We start from the raw sequence: 21,453 nt of genomic DNA on the forward strand, positions 1-21,453 counted from the left end.
CGAATGCGCATTTTGTTGGCCAGAGCCTGGTCCGCCAGCATCGGCAGCTAGTGCAGGGTCTGTTTCTAACACAGGCTGATTGAACTGTCCTAGGTCACGGCTTCGCAGCTCTCGGCGTCCGACAGCAGGTGTTCGGTCCTGATGCTCGCAGAGAGTGAGAGCGAGAGGAACAAGTGGGTAGGCGTGCTCAGCGAGCTGCACAAGATTTTGAAGAAAAACAAATTCAGAGACCGCTCAGTCTATGTTCCCAAGGAGGCTTATGACAGCACTCTGCCCCTCATTAAAACAACCCAGGCGGCTGCCATCATAGGTACGGACTTGCCCATTGACTGTGTTACTGTAGTTGCCCACTAACCTACCGTGTGAGCAGAGCTGGCTTACAGCTAGGAAACCCCAGTGTCCAGTGGGCCCTGTGTGCTGCCCCGGGTGTGCAGGAAGGGTCTGCTGAGTGAGCGAGGCCGCTGAGAACGTGTTTTCAGTAAAGGGGAATCAGTACACTTCCCAAGTGCATTTTCTTTTGAAAAAGCCGCAGTGCTGAAGATTAACCTATAACAATCTATTTTCTGCTGTGTGACTTAGAACAAGTTGTTTAACTTCTTAAAGCGTAAGAAAAAAGATAAAGATAGGGTTCCACTTACCTCCAAGAAGTGATGGGGAAGCTTCTGGAAGGCAAGATACGTGACACATGGTGGCAAATGCCCTCAAAAAATGGCAGTTTATGTGTCTGGAGGTTTAAATTTTTGTCTTCTTATATACCTATCCAACTCTTCTGTTACTTGCTAATAAATAAGGAAAATCTAATTAGTAGGGTTATGCCTTCCACAATTTTTCCCTCCCAAAACAAGAAACAGAACTAGGCCCAGGGTGCTGACAAACTAGGTTTTTAATTTTTTTTCATCCTTTATTGAATAAACATTTACTACTTTTTCTAAGTATGGATATACTAATAATTATTCCGCTAAAAAAAGACCTGAGGTAACATTTACCACTGTCATCTGAAAGGAGATTTTACAGTACAAATTGTTATTGTAATTTTTAAGTTACTTATTTCAGTTTTTGCACAAATTTCTTTATTATCTTTTTTGTTCTATTAGTTCTACATAGTTTTACCTATTAACAGTGTTTCGTATTCATGTCTTCCATAGATCATGAAAGGATAGCTCTGGGCAATGAAGAAGGGTTGTTTGTTGTTCACGTGACCAAAGATGGTAAGAGAAAGTTAATTAATGCAGAGTAATGTCCAACCAGATACTGTTGGACAATTCTGGACTCTAGATTCTAAATACTAAAAAGAATAGGATTTGCTTTTCTGTATTCTGTAATTGAAATTTTCCACACCTAATTTGATGTGTTTATGAATCAAAAGATATCCTTTAAAATTCTTCAATTCTCCTGAGTTCTTAAACTTGCACGTATGTGTTGTGTTTCTTTTCTCATTTATTTATCAGCTCTCCTGCAAAGACTCAGGTGGCATGCCTAGAGATGGCTGTGAAAGATACAGCCTGATTTGTTCTTGCTTTGTTAGTGCTTGAAGAGGTAGCAGTCTTTAAAATGTGTTCATGTTGGGGGTGTTTTTCCCCCACACTTAATACACAGATTTTTTTTCCCAGGGAGAAGTAAAATACTGAGTGAAATAAAAAAGAACTAGTTTGCTAGTGTCCTATCTTCAGATCAAGTGAGATCTTGGGAAAACACTGCATTTAAACTGTGTCTGTTTGTTACCCATAGAGGTACCTTCAGGGGTGCCTGGGGGGCATAGTTCTTCAACCCCCAACTCTTGGCTTCAGCTCAGGTCATGATCTCCGGATCCTTGGGGATCCTTCGAGGTCCATGCTCATGGAGCCTGCTTGAGATTCTCTCTCTCAGCCCCTCCCCACTGCTTGTGCACACACATGTGTGTGCTCACTCTCTCTCTAAAAAAAAAAAAAGAGAGAGAGAGAGAAAGATCATGACCTGAGCCAAAGGCAGAGGCTTAACCCACTGAGCCACCCAGGCGCCCCAATGGTGCTGAATTTAACACCTCACTTTAGGCATGTGCAGTTACCTTATAATGGGTATAATTATACCTTCCTCTTTCTCCACACTGATTCAGAGCTCATTCTTCTGGATGTATCTGTGTCTCTATTGTAAGTTGATATATTGTTTTGAGTGTAATTGGGATATGATTAACAAATAAAACATTATTCTGCATTATCATTTCTTTGCATAGAAATTATTAGAGTTGGTGACAATAAGAAGATACACCAGATTGAACTCATTCCAAATGATCAGCTCGTTGCTGTGATCTCAGGACGAAATCGTCATGTGCGACTTTTTCCCATGTCAGCTTTTGACGGACGAGAGACTGATTTTTATAAGCTGGCAGAAACTAAAGGGTGTCAATCCATAACTTCTGGCAAAGTGTGCCATGGAGCTCTCACGTGTCTGTGCGTGGCTATGAAAAGGCAGGTCCTCTGTTATGAACTCTTTCAGAGCAAGACCCGTCACAGAAAATTTAAGGAAATTCAAGTCCCATATAACGTGCAGTGGATGGCGATCTTCAGTGAACAGCTCTGCGTGGGGTTCCAGTCGGGATTCCTCAGATACCCCTTGAACGGGGATGGAAGTCCGTACAGTATGCTCCATTCAAATGACCACACACTCTCATTTATTGCACATCAGCCGATGGATGCCATCTGCGCTGTCGAGATCTCCAGTAAAGAGTATCTGCTGTGTTTTAACAGCATCGGGATATATACCGACTGCCAGGGCCGGAGATCCAGACAGCAAGAGTTGATGTGGCCAGCAAATCCTTCCTCTTGTTGTAAGATTCTCTTATTTTGGCTGGTTCACCTTTTTGTCCCTTTTCTTTTCCTCTATGTCATATTCATATTCATAAATATATTCACTATTAATAACAGATTGTTTTTTAAAGTCACCCTTAAGGTTTTGCCGAAGTGTCAGTTAGGTTGTTGATCTAAAGTGAATCTCTGTACTTTGACCTCGGCCGACAGGCTTGACATTACCTTGTACCTAGTTGAAGCTAATCTTTCGATGGCATATTTTTCTTAGGTGGATTTTCAACCCGTGTTGTATTTTGAAGTAACTCTGAACAGTTATTTTCATGGTCCCCCAAAATACAGCGCTTGTGAGCTTTAATAGCTAATGACACTTGCATTGAAGAAGTTGTTACTAAGTGAATTATTTAATTGGTTATGTAAAGGTATAACGCAGCATCTGTAAGAAGTGTTTCTCTGTTTTTTATTTTTAGCTAAATAGATAGAGACTTGAGATTGCCTGTTGCTCTCTTTCAAGAAATACTAAGACATTAGTAAATTATCAGATACTCATGGCCATCGCAGCGGACAGATAGAGCACCCAGCCCGGGAGGCCGTTTCCCCTGCTGACGCAGAGCGGGAACCAGGAAAGATTCATGACAAGTGCAAAGTTGCAGTGAATTCTCGGTTCTCTGTAGCAGAAGTACGGAGCTCTGGACAGGCCCATGGGAGGAGTATCTGAGTCCACATGCTTTGTTTTTAGTGGAAGATACTTGAACATGCTCAAATGCTGAACTGGGGAACTAGGGAGAGGTTGCCTGTGCAGTAAATACAGGAGGCCAGAGAGGATGGAATTCAGAACCCCGGGGAAGGATTTGGGGCCGGAGGTGTGAAATCTCTTCCACTGGAACCAGGTAGGAGGAGTGATGGGCAGGATATAGTTAAGTGTAAATATTCAGTGAAGAAAAGTTAGGAAGGCCATACATGCTTATTACTGAACTGTGCAGTAAATACAGGAGGCCAGAGAGGATGGAATTCAGAACCCTGGGGAAGGATTTGGGGCCGGAGGTGTGAAATCTCTTCCACTGGAACCAGGTAGGAGGAGTGATGGGCAGGATATAGTTAAGTGTAAATATTCAGTGAAGAAAAGTTAGGAAGGCCATACATGCTTATTACTGAAGAGTTAGAAAATCTAAATTTAAAAAAAGAAAGAAAAGTATTTGTGATCTACCCACCCAGACCTAATTATTCTTAAAGTTTTGTGTCTTCTAAAATACATATTCCTATCTGTGGTGTCATATGTGGAATAAAGGCTGTTTGGTAACCTGGTTAGGTAATAATTTGAAGTATTACTTCTAATATGGAGTCAGAATCAGGATCTCTGGCTCTTATGAACAGCTCGACCGTGGATGTAATACAGGACATCAGCTTAAGTTAATCATCTCATCTCTCCTTGCTTGTGTCACCATCTGTCGCTGTTCATTCTTCTAGTAAGCACTTTTGAGCATTCGCCCCACTCATATACCTGTGTCAGGTGCGTGATCCTGTGATCCTACGTTCATAAATGCGATGACAGGTCTCACCTAAAGATTGCTTTATAAGTCATTGCACTGTCAGTAGCTTAACTGGTTTAGAAATCAAATCTTATAAAAAATCGTAATGGCATCCCTTGATAGAACTCGTTGATTGGAGAAGGCGATATGCTGCCATCTGTGTGAGCAGAATCCTTCTGTATTAAAGGGACTGTCTGACCCGACCCACAGCATGTGAGCTGCTCATTTATGACTGACTTCTACTCAGAAGTGTTTTGATGCACTACTACATGAACAGTAGGATTTGGGTGGGATTCCGCTCTACGTTATTTAGTGTAGATCTTTCAGAATGTTTGGGGTTTACGAGTTAGAAGTAATTAGCCACTGTTCCGCCTTCCCTTCTCGCAGGTTACAACGCGCCATATCTCTCCGTGTATAGTGAAAACGCAGTTGATGTCTTCGATGTGAACTCCATGGAGTGGATTCAGACTCTCCCACTAAAAAAGGTAATTTCACATGAAAATACGGGCTAAGTGCACTACTGAGTGTAGTGAAACACTAACGTGACTAGTTAGCTGTTTTTCACTCTTTGAGCATTTTCGGGCAGTCGGTAATTCAGGATTTAGCTAAGAAGAGAAACACTAGGAACCAAGGTCAAGCTTTTTCAATACCATACTCTTTTTATCCATTTAGTTTCACTGGATCAATAGGAATATTGTCCTAACAAGTGACCAGAATCTACCCCCAGCCTAAAATGCCAGTGTCACCCTCTACCTCAGGAATTCTGAGGGAGAATGCTGTCACTCTTTCTTATAACTGCTTTTCACATAAGGGGATGCAGGCTTGAATCCTGAAGGCAAAGAAGGCAGGGTTTCAACTTTATAAGATAGTGTCATTATTTTCCAGAGTCGTTGTACTGATTCATATTTCCCCTGGCAGGACAGAAGATTTCTTGTAGATCCACATCTTCTCTGACCTTGCCATTCTCAGAATTCATAGTCTTAGAACCATTATCAGTGGTTGTAAAATGCTATCTCACCGAAGCCTTAATTTGCATGTCCCTAATCTTTCTATGTTTATTCATTCTTATTTCTTTTTCTGTGAAACCCTAGCTATGCTTTTTGCTTATTTTTGTTTGGCTTCTTTTTTTAATTAATTTATTGAAATTCTTTATATATTACAAATATTGAGTTAGTAAATGTGGGTTAAATCTTCATTTGTGACCTATCCATTTTGATTAAGTATTTTGTTCAACATTTACTTTAGTAACAATAAATTATATTATTTTTCTGAAAACACTGTTATAAATCTTTTTTTAGATTATTTAAATTTAAGTTAGTTAACATATATAGTGTATTTATTACTAGTTTCAGGGGTTATTGTTAGAAATTTTCATGTCGGGATATGTAGCATTCTTATCCTTTAAGCTTATCTTTTTTCTGTTAGGAAACTTTTGTAACTCAAGGTCTTAAAGTAGGACCTTTATTCCAAAAGTTTGAAAGGTGTGACTGTTACATTTATGTCCTTACTCCCTGCAGAGTTGGTGTTTGATGTGTGGTGTGAGGTAGGGGCTCTATTCATCTGTTCTGTGTACTGAGCAGTTGCTCTGTCACCATTAGCTGACAGCCTCCCTATCCCCAGTGATAAGTTACACTCTGATACTCTGTCATATATGGACATATAATTCTAATACATATTATGTATCATATATATCTAATATAATTCTAATCCCATTCCTAAAGTAGCTACAATGATATCTTCTTAGTATAAAGATTTAGTCACTAATGGATTTAATTAAGATTTAAATGCATTTCTGCTATTTTCCCCCCAGAATATTCTTCCTTTAAAATGTAGTCATTATAACTTTCTATTTCAAATTAGATAATTTTATACCTATTTCCCATCAGAATTAATGTTAATTTTTTGTTGATTTTCTGAGGGAGCTGTATTTTGAAGAGGAATGATAGATGGAAGTTCTCGATAGTATGTGCTTTCTAAATAGGCCAGAAGTTTTATGATTTCTTTTGAAAGTTTTATTGAAGTACTAATTTTATTTTTTTATTATTTTAGGTTCGACCCTTAAACAGTGAAGGATCATTAAACCTTTTAGGGTTGGAGACAATTAGATTAATATATTTCAAAAATAAGATGGCAGGTAAGAAAATATACTCTAGGGGCACCTGGGTGGCTCAGTGGGTTAAGCCTCTGCCTTCAGCTCCGGTCATGATCTCAGGGTCCTGGGATTGAGCCCCGCATCAGGCTGTCTGCTCAGCGGGGAGCCTGCTTCCCCCTCTCTCTCTGCCTGCCTCTCTGCCTACTTGTGATCTCTGTCTGACTTGTGATCTCTGTGAAATAAATAAATGAAATCTTAAAAAAAAAAAAAAAGATTTTAAAAGAAAATATACTCTAATGGTTAGCTTCAGTGGAAATGTTCGAAGCTGACTGCTTGAAGATAATAAGTGTCAGAAACCAGATTTAAACTTGGGTTTATCTTACTCCAAAGTCTGTGATCTTGGCCACTGTCATACTCTCCTCAGTCTATTAAGACAAATGTCTGCCTAAAAAGGCATTCTGTTTAATCTCGCATAGCTGTCTACACAAAATACTGGTTTCTTATCTACCTTGTTATTTTTCTGTGGGGGACTGAATTAAGTGGCGTAAGGATAGCTGTAGTTGTCTTCTATATTATTGATATTATAAAACCCAACCCAGGTTTGTGGCACTGACCTTGTGAGGTCTCATCCAGAGCTCTGACTGGGGACTTCAGGCAAACATCTTCCGCTGATGCATAGGGCTCCGAACTTCAGAAGTGTTCGTGTCAGCACGGGCAGGGAGGGCAGAGAGGAAGGTCCCAGGAGCACCAGAATCGGGAGCAGGGAGTGGGATCCCCAGGATGGGAGGTCTGGAGAGGACGAGGATGGTGTCCACAGTCGCTGCTGGCCTTGCCATTTGATGTCCGGCATCTGGAGGCGCTCTGATGTCTTAGCGCTCTGGAGGTTTCTGGGTTGACAGACTGCTGGCTGTAAGAGAGGTCTTCCAAAGGGAGAGTCGGAATTTAGAAATGATTCCCACTCAGTGGTGGATCCACCATGAATCTAATGACACTGGAGCCTAAGGCCTCTCACCGCCAAGGGCCTGTACTTTGTTTTGTGTCCGTCTCTTAGAGGAAGTCCAAATACTGGCAGAGGATCAGCTACACCCACTTCTCACTGTGTGTGGCTGTGATGATCATACAGTATGTCCATGTCCCAGGTCGTGCCCGCAGGATGAAGCCTCTTTCCGCTTGCATTCCCCACGCTCTCATCCTTCTGCTCTGAGCTGGCGGTGGAGGCAGAGCCTAGCGAGGGAGGACCGGACAGAATTTCGGCAGAGGTGTCTTGTCCTTGGGAAAAGGAGCGGACCCCATTCCCCAAGGCCCTTTCTTTTTCTCTGTATTGCTCTGTCTGTCTCTCAGGGGCTCAAAGTGTTACTGCAGCCTTCTGGGCCTCCCCCATTGCCACTCCGCCATAACTCACCCAGACCTGCTCCGCCCTCATGAGTCTCAAATTCTAAAACTGTGTTTCAGCTGGAGTGAAGAAAGCTAGCTGGTGAAGCTACATTATTCCGATCCAAGAAGAACATTGCTTTTCCGCTTATCAACTGCCCTGGCTTGCCTTGCAGGCTCCCGCCTGTCTCCCTTTTTCTCACTTCAGCTTTGTGACTGTTAAAAATTCTGAAGATTGGCTTTTCTCCTGTTCCTTATTTAGAGAATGGCATCCATCATGCTGTGTGAATACAGCTGTCTGTTTTATATCCTAGAGTGTGTTCACATATTTCAGCAGGTCTGCGGAGTCCTTGGCGGATGGTTTTGTTTACTTCTAGGTATTAAAATTGAAACCGGATGCATATGAATAAGGATCGTCTCCTCCCGAAGATGGGAAGAGTAGAAATAGCAAGAGTCTCACCTTTAGCAAAGGAAGCTGGTGGGAGCTGGAGCTTTTGTCCTTAGTCTGCATCTGACAGAGTGGGTCTTACAAAGGAAGTGTTTCATCATATCAAAATACTTTTAGTTGTCCTTTACAAGAATAATTTACCCATTACACCTGACACCACATAGCTTCACGCAGGAGCTTTTGAACCAGGGTCTGGAAGGCAAGAAAAGACAGTGCAGAGAGATTGCAGTCGGGGGCGGGGCGGGGGCGTGGAGAGCGGCAGGACCCCCAGGCAACTGCGTTTTTCTTGTCTTCCACTAAAATTGTGCCATTTTGTGTTTATAAACGAATCAAAGTGAAACTGTACTTAGTAAGCAATATTTAACTTTTGTGTATACCTGTTTACATATATCTTGGTTTAAATGATTATTTGCTGTATCAACACACCACGTGTAAAAATGAGAATTGCATAGGTTGCACAACTGAATGTGTACCGTCTGAGAGATGAACAGATGAGAAGCATTTTCACACCTTAAAGAGCATTGCCATTCTTGGTGTTTTTTCTCACAGAAGGGGATGAACTGGTGGTTCCGGAAACGTCGGACAACAGTCGGAAGCAGATGGTTAGAAACATCAACAATAAGCGGCGCTTCTCCTTCAGGGTCCCGGAGGAGGAAAGGATGCAGCAGAGGAGGTGTGCGCGCGGCGAGGGCTCCCGGTCCGGGTGGGCGCCGCGGTGGTGATGCCAGAATTGGACTTGGAGGGCAGATTTGAGCTCTGAAAATCTGTCACCCATCTGTGGTGTCGATCATGAATGTACTTCTCAGTGTAATTTTAATAAGTCCTCCCCCCAAGTGTGAGTATGAACTGGATTAAAGTACCATATTGTGATTCATTGCTCTGTGTCTACGAAGTACTTACAATTCTTAGACTGTGGGCCTTTGTATAATCATATATAGAGCACACAGCTGCGTGTGGTACATCAGTTCCTTCGGGTTAACTCTATTCATGAGCAAACAGCCCAAAGGCTTGTAGTAGTATTTCCAGACCCATAGAAAAACATCGCCAGTGTTACCAGTTATTTTAAAAGACATACACAAAATGGTCAGAACTATCTGTAAAATACAGCTTTGATATGTAAGTGCTAAGAGAAGCCTGTTTTCCACCAAAATGCTCAAGGTCTTTTATTTAAAACAAGTTTCTAAGTCAAGTTTTAATGGAGTATATTCTATCCTTATGAAACATGATTTCACAGTTTTATTTTTGTGAATAAAGAATGCTTAACTTTTTTCTGAAGTTGTCTAGAGCGATCACAGAAAAAATGTCTAAACAGGTGTTTTATCTTACAGAGAGATGCTACGAGATCCAGAAATGAGAAATAAATTAATTTCTAACCCAACTAATTTTAACCACATAGCACACATGGGCCCAGGAGATGGGATACAGATCCTAAAAGACCTGCCTATGGTAAGAGAAATGAAGAGGGAATGAGAACAGGCTTACAAATGGGGCAGAGGGGAAAGCGTACCTGCGTGCCTAAATCTGTACATAGATTTAAGAGGAATCGTTAGTATGATGATGTTTATGTCCATACATCACAATATGTGTAACATGCTTGATGATATATACCCGATGAGAAAAACACAACATTTGAGCATCTGTGAGAAACCAAACAGTTCCAGTTCTTAGTTGCACACCCCACAAACTTGTCCAGACTTACTGTTGGTGGTGGAATACACTGCCGGGTTTGGAGAGCATCTGTACCAAGGCTCAGAACTTGCTTGTGACATCACTAACATTTCACTGCGTTTTAGCGATTCTCTACAGGTATTTGGCCTCCGCCCCCACCCAAGAGAACCATGTTAGGTGGGTCATTAATGGCCACACCTCTTACCTGGTTGGCCAAGCAAATCTTTTTCCTCTCCCCGGTTATAAACATGTTGCCTGGTCTGTCTTACACACAAAAGTACAACATGGGAAAACTTGTTTTTCATATGAAGACTGGATTCTTAGACCCATTATGTTGAGATGAAGAATATTAGTGGAATTGGCTAATTTTCCAGGCTTCATTTGCACTTAACATGTCAGTATCACAATAACTCAGCCAATTATTGAGACTTTTAATAGGAACCTTTTGATCATGGGTGGTAGCATTAGATTTGTGAATGTAGACCCAGAGCTTTTTCTTTTTCTTTTCTTTTCTTTTATTTAGAAAAAAATAAGAAAATATTTATGTACGTATTTATTTTTATTTTATTTTTTTACTTTATTCCTGTGGAGTTTTCTTTCATTTTATTTTATTTTTATTAACGTATAATGTATTATTTGCTTCAGCGGTTCAGCTCTGTGAACCATCAGTCTTAAACAATTCACAGCACTCACCATACCACATACCCTCCCCAGTGTCCATAACCCCACCACCCTATCGCTCTCCCCCGACTCCCCTCCAGCAAAGAGACCCCTGAGGTTAGGGGTCTCTTATGGTTTGTCTCCCTCCTAGATCCCATCTTGTTTCATTTTTCCCTCCCTTCCCCCACAACTCCCCTCAAATTCCTCATATCAGAGAGATCATATGATAATTCTCTTTCTCTGATTGACTTATTTCGCTCAGCATAATCCCCTCTAGTTCCATCTACCTCATTGCAAATGGCAAGATTTCAGGGTTTTTGATGGCTTTTTCTAAGGGAGTCTGTCCTCTAACCACATTACCAGCTCTGCTGTGGTAGGAGATTCGAGGGGTCTATCACTGACAGGAAAAAAAGCCAGGAGATATAGTTTTATGTGCAGTCAAGTTTTTTTAAAATAATAAAGTTAAGCTTTGAAGGTAGTCCTGCATTTGTTTCACAAAAGAAACAAAAAAATCATTGAGTCTGAGTTCCTCATTGGGAATACCCCGATTAACCAGTCGACCCTGTTTGTGAACCAATACAATGCTCTTACTGTCACCACCAAGGCATTATGTTGACCTGGTTATAGGTCCTCCTTTAGGAAGTAAACAGTAGCCATTTCTCCTCTTGGAATGGGGATTTCTATTAGCTGTGCTGGATAAGTTATGAATAAACTGTTCAAAAAAAGTTACATGTAATAAAACTAAGGAAAAAAAATCGAAGACTAAATATATTAAATATTAAGCTGTTACACTTACCTATCATATTAAAACTTAGGGGTTTTCACCTTTTTGCCTAGGAATGAGATTTCAGATTTCTGTCCACTGTTTGCCCATTCTGAGCATGTGTTTAAAGTTCTCAGGCTGGTTTTCCTTTATTCTCAAGTAAATGTGACATAACCATAAAGTCCAAAGCCTTTCTCATTTTAAAGAGAATTTTTACATTTTGGTAAACGTTGGGAATGTGTATTATGTTACAGCTTATACTTGATAGCTCAAGTACTAATGTACCATTTTAATGAAAGTTTTAAAAGATTTTGGAGGCATAGAAGGAGGCAAATTTCAAACAGGCATATATTACAAAGCAGTATATCAACAAATATAAAATTAGTTCAGTGGTTAACAAGGTTTTGATAGATATTATACTTTTTATTTATTTATTTTAAGATTTTATTTATTTATTTGACAGAGACATAGCAAGAGAGGGAACACAAGCAGAGGGAGTGGGAGAGGAAGAAGTAGGCTTCCCGCTGAGCAGGGAGTCCAAGGTGGGCCTTGGTCCCAGGACCCTGGGATCATGATCTGAGCCAAAGGTGGATGCTTAATGACTGAGCCACCCAGGTGCCCCTGTATTATACTTTTTTGATTAAAATTTCTTTGACTTGTGCTTCATTTTGGTGCACAAAAAAAGAATATATGTAGTCTTATATATTCCCACAACATAAGAATTACAGGGGCGCCTGGGTGGCTCAATGGGTTAAAGCCTCTGCCTTCGGCTCAGGTCATGATCCCAGCCAGGGTCCTGGAATCGAGACCCGCATCGGGCTCTCTGCTCGGCGGGAGCCTGCTTCCCCCGCCTCTGCCGGCCTCTCTGCCTGCATGTGAACTCTGTCTGTCAAATAAATGAATAAAATCTTTAAAAAAAAAAAAACAAGAATTACAGAAAAAAAAATTTTTTAAAGATTTATTTATTTATTTATTTATTTGACAGAGAGAAATCACAAGTAGTCGGATAGGCAGGCAGAGAGAGAGAGAGAGGGAAGCAGGCTCCCTGCTGAGCAGAGAGCCCGATGCGGGACTCGATCCCAGGACCCTGAGATCATGACCTGAGCCGAAGGCAGCGGCTTAACCCACTGAGCCACCCAGGCGCCCCTACAGAAAATTTTTCTATACATTCTATTATCTCCCAGAAATTACAGGATTCCCTTAAGGTGAAATACTTCAAGGTTTTATAAAATATTCCTCTGCTGAGTGGCCTTCTGCCATCAGGTGAAAAACCAATTTGCTAATGTTCCAGAATTTTTTCAGACCTTCACACACATAAGATTTGGTCACCACACACCCTGATAAATGAGCACAGTGAAAAGAAAGGTCAGATTTCAAACATCGTAAGAACTTTTGTATCAGAGCCTCCCTCGCTCCACTTTTTCTTCCTTTACCCTCTACCACTTAAAGTAAAAGAAGTCTTTTATTTACTTATTTTTGTTAACAATAATGTCTAGTCTTAATTACTGAGCTGAACAAGCTCAAACAGTGTTTCCTGAAGGTTTTTCCCGCACCTGACTGCATGACATGTGGCCTTCTGTGCAACCACTTGTCCCATTAGATCCCTTGGTTTTTAGCATTTCTTGTCACCAAGAAATGCTAACCCATGACTGCCTTGTTGGCTCCTTCCGTCATTGACACATGTGCCCCTCTGCCCTAGAAAGCAGTCCAGTTTTTAATGTTTCTTCCAGACCTTTCTTCCCTGTAAGCACATTTGTATTTCCAGGACGAGAAGTTGGTGTACCTTTGGAAACCTGTTTCTTCGCCTTAGTTTTAGTTTCACTGGCCTTCTTCCCTTTACTAGAAAGGGACGTACAAGCCGGGGCTGTTTATGGGAACCCACTTCACCACCTAACCAGTATTTCTGATACACTGTCCACCCAGACCCGTGCTTGCCTTGGGGTAGACACTGGTAAACAACACATTGGTATGCACATCTGAAGAAAAGTAGTGATACGCATGTGTGTACCTGTGTATATATATGCTTACTGAAAAGCTTGTGATATTTTAATATGGTCCCAGGCTTTGATATGTCCTTCCCACTAAAGTGAAATTATCTGTTCTTTAATGAACAATTTCCAAAAATCAAGATGAATTAAATTCATCTACCGCTAACATGTCAGAAGGGCTGTCAGACCCCAGAGCTCCATGCTACCATCCGTGCGAGGAGCAGCACGTACCCCAGACATTGTTGTGTTTTAACTCATATCAGTACTGCTTTCCTGCGACATACTTACGAGCTTAGAGAGTTTATTGAGTATCTTCGGAAGCTCTTCTGGGTACCAAAATGATACTGATAGAGGATTGTTTGCCTCATGAATGTGCAAAAGATCATCAGGCTGAGGGAGTCTGGGTCCAACAGGAGCCCTTTACACACGTGTGTGCAGGACTTAGAAGTACATACTGCGTTAGCTTCTTGAATCCTGCTTGTCGTTTGCTTTTTTTTCCATAGTGGGTGCGAGCAACAAAGAGCAGGTTTTTCTCCCATTGAATACAAGAAAAATAGTTTATCTTCAGAAGATTTGGTTTTGGCCCATGACCTACCTCCTAGCCTTTTGTCCATCCCTAGAGTTGTTCGTGAAGACCAGGTTTCTAGCTCAGTGACCCCTTAGAGCTCCACAAAGTAATACTACTACTTCAAGTCAAAGTTACATTGACATCAGTGAGTTTTTTTCTTTTTAGATAACCTTGGAAAGCACTGGTTCACTCACATCTCTAAACCATATGTTATAGAAGAGATTTTGTTTAAGTCTTCATAAGTTACCAGGTTTTGTTAAGCAAAGCTGGCTCACCCCAGCTCAGGAGGGCATAGGTTCTGCCAGCTTTCTCCCTGCAAGTCCTTCCCTCCCACCCCTGAACCCCACGGCTGCTTTCCGGACCTGAACCATGAAAATGCCCCTCAGAGACAGGCTGGGTGCTGAGTAATCTGGGCTCCCAGTCATCGTACCTGAAAAACTAGAGTTCTCCGTTTGAAAAGCCTTGTCGGGACCTTTAGTATTATGTTATTTTATGTTTCAGTACCCCCAGACATGGAAGGGAAGATTTTTTTGACCCTTGTTAAAAACAAACGTGTTCTTTTGGGTGTGTACGTGGAGACAGGTTTGGGCTGCTGAGAGTCCTGTCAGTCGTCAGGGTCATCCTCAGTCCCACTGTGCTCCTGTCAGAAACAAGAGCAGTAAAAACACACACCCGAGTCTGTACGTCCCAGGAAACGGCTTCCGGTTTCCACAGAAACAGCTTCATGGCACTTCTCGCGAGAGGCTGGTTGTGGAATCGCTGCTCTTTTACTTTCTTGCTTTGTTGGTATGTTTTTGCCATGTTTTGATTTTATCACACAAGAAAATTCTGAACTAAACTCTGAAAGTCTCCTTGCAGCTCCGGAAGTCCGCTTTCTGCTTCCCTGATGCAAGTAATAATAAAAATAATAATAGTTTTATAAAGCAAATGATCTTTTGCACATCAGCTCTTTCGGTTACTGGCAGGAGGACTCCAAAATTTAACTCTCTAAGGTCTGAAAGTATTTCATGAAGGACTCAGTCCTGATGTGAGACGTGTCGTTTCTGCTGCATGCATGCTGTGAAATGTCCCCTGTGACCAGTGACTCCATTCTCATGGCCTCACGACTTCTGTTCTTTCTGTCGTTTTGTTAGCCAGGCTTCCCTTATCCATCCCCTCATCATCACTCCGGCCTGATCTCCTCTCCGATCAACTTTGAGCACATCTATCACATGACTGTTCATTCCGCTGAAAAATTTCTCTCTCCTGATTCCATAAACCCTGAGTATTCCCCGTCTCTGCGCTCTGTCCCTGGTACACCAAGCTTTATGCCTCTGAGGGTATGAACAGCCGAGTCAGGGGTTAACTTAACTAACTGTGTGCGGACCTCTAGCTGGCTTGATCAGTAACTCTGCAGGGGGGCGGGGGGGCGTTTTCTGAGAGTGAGTGTCGGCCTTTAGCCTGCTTCTCTTCTGCCAAACCTCGTTCTTCCTCCTCCTCCTCTTCAAGTTCAAGTTTGTTTCCTCTTTTGAGGAAAAACATGAAGACAGGAGGATTTCTCTCTCAGTTTTTAGACAGTGAAGGAGGTATTTTTATGTTTCATAGAAGATTTTTCCATCATGCTTTTCCCTTTCCAGATGCCATCATTAAATATAGCCCCTGCGTGGGTCCTTATTCTGTTTAAACAAAAAAGGAATCCCAGAATTTTCCCATTTTTTAATAGTTCATTAGCCTAGAACTGGTTTAATTCAGAGAAAATATTTTTTCATTTAGTGGCATTCAAGTCTGTTGTAGGGCCTAGCCACAGGCCTTCTTTCCACAATAAACCCCTTTTGAGAAGCTTAAAAATCTCCCAGGTAAAAATTATAATAGTATTAAGGAGTCACAGGATAAATTAGAAAAAGATGATAATCTCACTAGTCTTTGAGGTGCTGCTAGGCCTTTAATTCCAGCCAGAATCCAAGATATAACAACTAAACCAGAGAGAGAACTAACACAAAGGGGCTGCACCGGGGAGAACGGTGGCCGGAGAGCTGGTGGCCATTAGCAGATTGTCCATACTTCCATCAAGAAACATACTTAGCTAACTCCTCAAGAACGTTTTCTCAATTGCATTTTACAAGTAATATACTTGGATTCTGTCCTGCAAACCCAGGTCCCGCAGCACCCTCTGACCAGCTTTTTATTTGCATAGAAAACTGTAGGCTAAGAAGTTTATTTTTGTATTTTTGTTTGTCTTAGAAAAGTACCCTAAATTTTAATGTTTGAAATGGCATTGCCATGAAGCTGTAATGTCATTGAAGTGTCTTATTTGACACAATAAGATTAGTGATAAAAATAAAGCTTAGTTTGCTTGGTAACAGATGGCAGGGAGTGGTTCCAGAGGAATGTTGTAGAAATTAATTGGCCAGGAGTTTTTCTGTGAAAGATGGCAGAGGTGTTCTGTAAGTCAGTCTTCTGCTGGTTAGAAACACTGTCGTCTTTAAGTTTTCCTCTAATTCAAAGCGTATTGGCGCGTGGAAGACACCAGCAATGGTGGTTTCCTGTCACTTTATGGAAGTTGAACCCCCCATCTTTTGTGGGGGTTTTTTTCTCACAAATCTTGTCTTCTGTGAGTCGGTTTTTCATTGCTTTAGTATTCGGAGTTACTAAACCACTGGTATATTTTTACAGGCCCAATTTATGCTGTTTGTTCTAGGCTAGGACGCCACCAAGGTGTCGTAGGGGTTACGGCAGAAACAGTACAAGTTTAAAGGGTGAAACTGACCTTCCCATCTCTGTCGATGTCTGCTCTGCTGCACTGTGTGCGTGTCTCTGGGGTCTCAGAGGTTGCTTCTCTGTGTGTGAGTGAATGTTAGAATGAGGGCACCGTTTCAGTTTTGTTTTATTTTCTTGGAGGAAAAATAACACACCAAGAATTAAATGGACTTTGCAGACATGATACATGAACCGAAATGGCGGCGGTTGTGTCTGCGACCGGCCGGCTGCCTCTCAGCTGGCACAGCTCTTTGGGATGTAGGACTGGGAGTTCTTCACGTGATACTAACGTGTGTTCTCCTGACTGCTGACCTTGGCCGATTGTTAGTTGTCTTGACACAACCTTCTCTCAGGCGTCAGCCGCCCCTCCTTCTGGTCTCAAACGTTTGGGTCCATCGAGGCAGCCAAGTGCTTTCCGTTCTCAGCCAAGTCCAGACAGCTCGTCCCCACGCCTCTTCTCTAGCCGAGTGTGACTTTGAAAGTACTCGGGCTCACTTTTCTACCTGGAACCCCAAACCCGTTCCATGATGTGATGGAAAACTTCTCAAACCAGGATTGCCGAGTGAGAGCATCCCGCCGGCTGTGGTGGCTTCGGACGGGCTGTCTGGGACCCAGAGTGTGGCTCTGCCAGCGCGGGGGGCTGGGGGGGGACGCCCCCCCCCCGCCCCCGGTGTCACCCCTACAGCATTTACTGGAGGAAAATACACTCCTCCCTGCCTTGCCTCCGTGTGGCCTTATTCTGTGGAGCTAGTGGAGCCGTCCTGGTAGAAATCTTGTAGGAAGTGGAAGCTTTGCTTCCAATCTCTGCAAATGTCCATGTAATTCTGTGGTCCGCTGTCGCTCCAGCCACTAACTTTTACTGAGCTGCTCTCACAACGAAGAGAACTTTTATGTGTTGATAACATTTCAGTATGTGTAAGGATGAGCACTTACGCTGGGTGGGGGTGAGCTTCCTTCTGTCGGGGTGCTGAAGTTCAGGGGCCGGAGGGATCATGCCCTCCCTTGCTCTGTATCACTCTGGTCAAGGTCATTTTTTTATTGAAACCAAAGTGAGCGGTAGATGTCGCGGCAGAGAATCACTTTCTGGCTGGCTGAAGAGTTTCTCTTTGTGCTTTGTTTTCAGAACCCCCGGCCCCAGGAGAGTCGCGCGGTGTTCAGCGGCTCCGTCAGTATTCCCTCCATCACCAAATCCCGCCCTGAGCCCGGCCGCTCCATGAGCGCCAGCAGCGGCCTGTCAGCAAGTAAGTGCCGCCCAGGGGTCCCCCACGACCCCTGCCCACCATCGCCTCCCCCACGCGTGCGCACTCCCGGGGGCGCCTAGTGAGCACACGAGCGCCTGTGGAGAAAACCATCACGGGCCCCGTTCGAGCTCCCGGTGCCCCCGCGAGACGGACACTTCATACCACAAGCTGTGGTGATCGAGGCTTTGAAGGAAATAAATGGGCCACCGACTCGGAGTAAGGAGGTGTAGCCATTGGGGACGAAGTCACACTGAGGGGAATTAGGAGGGTCACGGGCCCTCCCTAGGGGTGAAGGCCTGTTGGAGTCGTGTTTGACGACTTGAGAGAAGGCCCGTGTGGCTACCTGGTGGCGGTCAGACAGGGACCCGCAGATAACGCACGAGCGGTGGCAAGGGGCCGATCAAGCAGGGTCGTGCAGAGCAAGCTGAGACATTTGTATTTTATTAGAAACGCAACTGGCAGCCTCTAAAGAATTTGAAGGAGGGAAGGACCTTTATCCAGTTTACATTTTTAAAAACATCTCTCTGACTGCCGGATGGAGACTGGACACAGGGCAAGAGTGGGGCGCGCATCCCGCTGGGGCCGTCCGAGTGGCCAGTGCAGGGGACAGGCCCGGGGACTGCAGTGGAGGAGGGGAGAAGGGAGACACTCTGGGGTTAAAACAGTAAGGCCTGGCGGGGAGTTAGCTGTGGGAGGTGAGGGACAGGGAAGAGGTTCAGGTGACCCTTGGTTTCCTGCGGGAGCAGAGTGGGGCCAGGGTTCTGGAAGGTTCAAGATCATAGCCGGTGCACAGAAGGGGAGGATGTTTGTCCGGTGAACATCTAGTAGATGGCAAGTCTTCCGCTGGGGCGCAAGGGGGACAGTCTCTGGGACCGAGCACCTGCGCTCTCGGGGCTCGCCGTCCTTATTGTCGGCCTCTCTCCTTCCACCTGAGCCGCGGCACCTCCTGCGCTCTGCACAGAGCCCTGCGCCCGGGGGCCGAGAGAGGCAACTCTGCCCCGTGCTGGGCTTCCGCTCTGCTGTAGCAGGGAGCGACTTCGGGGCAGCAGGGGCATCACGGGGGGTTCACTGTCTGCCTGAGAGAAAGTGCCTGGCCACTAACAGCCGCCTGCCTCGGAGTGAGAGGAGTGGACAGAGGCAGCGTTTGACTGATTGCAGCAATTAGAAGTTAGCCTCGTTGCATTCGGAGATCGTTGGTAGTTCCTGGATCATAAGCAGGGAGCGACGTCACACACTCATCATGGCTTCCCCAGTCAGGGGAAGATGGCTTATAGCCAAGGGCTGCTTTTCTGACACTTTCTCAAAAGCAGCATGGTGTTGGCCAAGAGCTCAGAGGTTGTGAGTGGGGGGCACCCCCAGAAGTGCAGATGCGTCCATCATAACCATGTGCGGGGCTGAGGCAGCCACCTCTCCAGGAGGGCCACAGTGAGGGGCCTCTGTCCCTGGTCACTGTGTCCATCCACCAGATCTGCACGAACCCCGCAGGCCTGGCCTCCTTGAGAAAGAGGAAGAGGAAGGCCCTCCCAGGAATCCCAAGGGGCATCTGCTGCGTCAGGTGCCTCCTGCTGGCTTTGAGAACAATCCAGCTTATCAGAAGGTTCCAGAAGGTTCCAGAGGACAGCTAGCTGAGAGAGACACAAGAAGTAATAGGGAACCCTGTTGTCTGTCTCCAGAACCAGAAGCACAGATCTTCCAGAGCCAGACTTGGGATGGCTTCACAATGTGAAGTAAAAGCCACACGGGGATTCCCACTATGGCTCTGCTCTGCCCCCCACCCCCCCCAAGGAGGAGGACCCAGTCCTCCCATCAGCAGCAGGCTTGCTAGGGAGCCTGGCCTCTCCTGAGGTCACGCAGACTCAGACACCTCGCCACCTAAGCCAGCGCTCTTTAGAAGAGGCCGTGCCTGAGTGTATGGCCTCAGTTAGCCAGGACCATGGTCCTCAGACCGTCCCCACGCCCCTTTTGCTGGTCAGTCAAAATAGCCCTGCTGTCACGTGTTAACACCAGAGTGGAGGCAAGGAGACGGCAAATGGGGGGCAGCCGGGCACAGGCCCCCGTGTGCACCTGTGGGTCACACCGTGTTCTCCGTGTACCCAGGGCTGTTGTTCCCCCAGATTCCCATACGGGAGAAGTTGTTCTTGTGTCCCCAGATGGAACCGAGACTCAGAAAGGTAACAGAGCCTGCTCGAGGCCACACAGTCAGTAAGCAGAGCAACAGAAGCCTCTGGTGGTATGGATTTCTATTCAGAATGACAAAACTTACACAAAAATAAAATACCATTTCCATGACACTGAAGCGGGTGCTGGATGAGGTGCGCCTTCAGGAAGGCCGTGACCCAAGAACCCAGAAGAGTCCCCTCAGCAAAGCAAGGCGCGCCTCCGCGGCGGCCGTGAAGAGCAGCATGTGTCTAGTGAGAGACCCTGTGCGGCAGGCGCTGGCGGCAGCTTCCCGGGGAGCAGGAGGGTGAGCCCCTGGCTCCCAGCCTGAGGTGCATTCCAGAATCCCCACAAGAGGCTTGAACAGGGACCTCTGAAGTTCTGCCACAATAGGGCCCAGGCATGGGCATTCCCAAGCTCCACGACACATGCTTGGTGTCCACGCGGCATTGGGAGCTGGGGTAGGAGTCGTTACGGTGACACACAGGCTGCCTGCAGCCGAGGGGGCCTGGAAGGAAGCAGCCAGGAGGCCCGAGCACAGGCATGTCAGGCAGGTTCCTGTCCGCATAGATGGGCACCCCATGTGTCCGTGGTCGTGAGGTACTTGAGGTGCTCGACACGGTCCTCTTGACACAATTACTGAATTCTTAGTGTGAAAACACAGTCTGGATCCTGTATGAAAACCTCAGCAGCCTCTTTAGACCCATGGTCTTAATATGGAAGCTCAAGAGGATTCAAATGTTTTTTAAGCAAAAGCTTAAGGAGGAATACTGAGAGCTTTATATGGGTACGAACAATTCCCCAGTATTTCCAAGGGGTTTTTGTCATCCTTTTCCCTCCTCCGAGTGGTGCTGGCCCCTCCTTTGGGTGCCTCAGCTCTGAGACCAAACTAGAGTATGAATTTGAAGAAACTCACCTCACTTCTGTATTCAAATACCAGGCTTTTTTCCCCGTGGAATGAAAATGCTTCTCTCGTGTCCCTTTACTTTTCATGCAAATTTTCCAGCAGTGAAGTGATGGCTGCAGAGGCCAGTGGCCTTGAGAAACGGTGTCCCTCAGCGGTTGGCCCCAGGGTCTGCCCAGGTCTCCCCAGTCCGCGCGCTTTCTACAGGGCCGTCCCCTTGTCCGTCTGTGTGCGAAGCCTCACCTGAGTGCCGCCCCGCAGGGTCCTCTGCACAGAACGGCAGCGCGTTAAAGAGAGAATTCTCCGGAGGAAGCTACAATGCCAAGTGGCAGCCCATGCCCTCCCCGTCAGAGGGCTCCTTGTCTTCCGGAGGCATGGACCAGGGAAGTGACGCCCCGGCCAGGGACTTTGACGGAGAGGTGAGTGGGGTGTGGGCAGCATCAGCGTCTGATCCGGAGAAGTCCTGTGTAGAGGACTTGTGCCCTTACCGAAGTGATGCCACCACCTCAAGAGTGGCCTCCGCTGCAGCCAGGGGTCAGGATACAGGG

At 45.0% G+C, this 21,453-nt stretch overlaps 1 protein-coding gene across 23 annotated transcripts in view; it reads left to right on the forward strand.

Moving 5' to 3' along the window:
* Nucleotides 1–21,453, forward strand: part of CDC42BPA (CDC42 binding protein kinase alpha) — a 329,433-nt gene that overhangs the window by 303,848 nt on the left and 4,132 nt on the right. For 14 of the 23 annotated variants that reach the window (XM_082702369.1, XM_082702387.1, XM_082702380.1 and 11 more), the window contains 10 exons: nucleotides 94–310; nucleotides 1,146–1,208; nucleotides 2,210–2,803; nucleotides 4,697–4,794; nucleotides 6,359–6,443; nucleotides 8,770–8,893; nucleotides 9,549–9,666; nucleotides 15,001–15,186; nucleotides 17,727–17,844; nucleotides 21,167–21,324. In XM_082702369.1, the coding sequence (XP_082558495.1) occupies nucleotides 94–310; nucleotides 1,146–1,208; nucleotides 2,210–2,803; nucleotides 4,697–4,794; nucleotides 6,359–6,443; nucleotides 8,770–8,893; nucleotides 9,549–9,666; nucleotides 15,001–15,186; nucleotides 17,727–17,844; nucleotides 21,167–21,324 (1,761 nt within the window). The remainder of the gene's footprint in view (nucleotides 1–93; nucleotides 311–1,145; nucleotides 1,209–2,209; nucleotides 2,804–4,696; nucleotides 4,795–6,358; nucleotides 6,444–8,769; nucleotides 8,894–9,548; nucleotides 9,667–15,000; nucleotides 15,187–17,726; nucleotides 17,845–21,166; nucleotides 21,325–21,453) is intronic. The other 9 variants (XM_082702391.1, XM_082702375.1, XM_082702376.1 and 6 more) reach the window with 1 other exon arrangement.

The sequence above is a fragment of the Mustela nivalis genome (assembly GCF_964662115.1).
Source record: "Mustela nivalis genome assembly, chromosome: 16".
Classification (NCBI taxonomy): Eukaryota; Metazoa; Chordata; class Mammalia; order Carnivora; family Mustelidae; genus Mustela; species Mustela nivalis.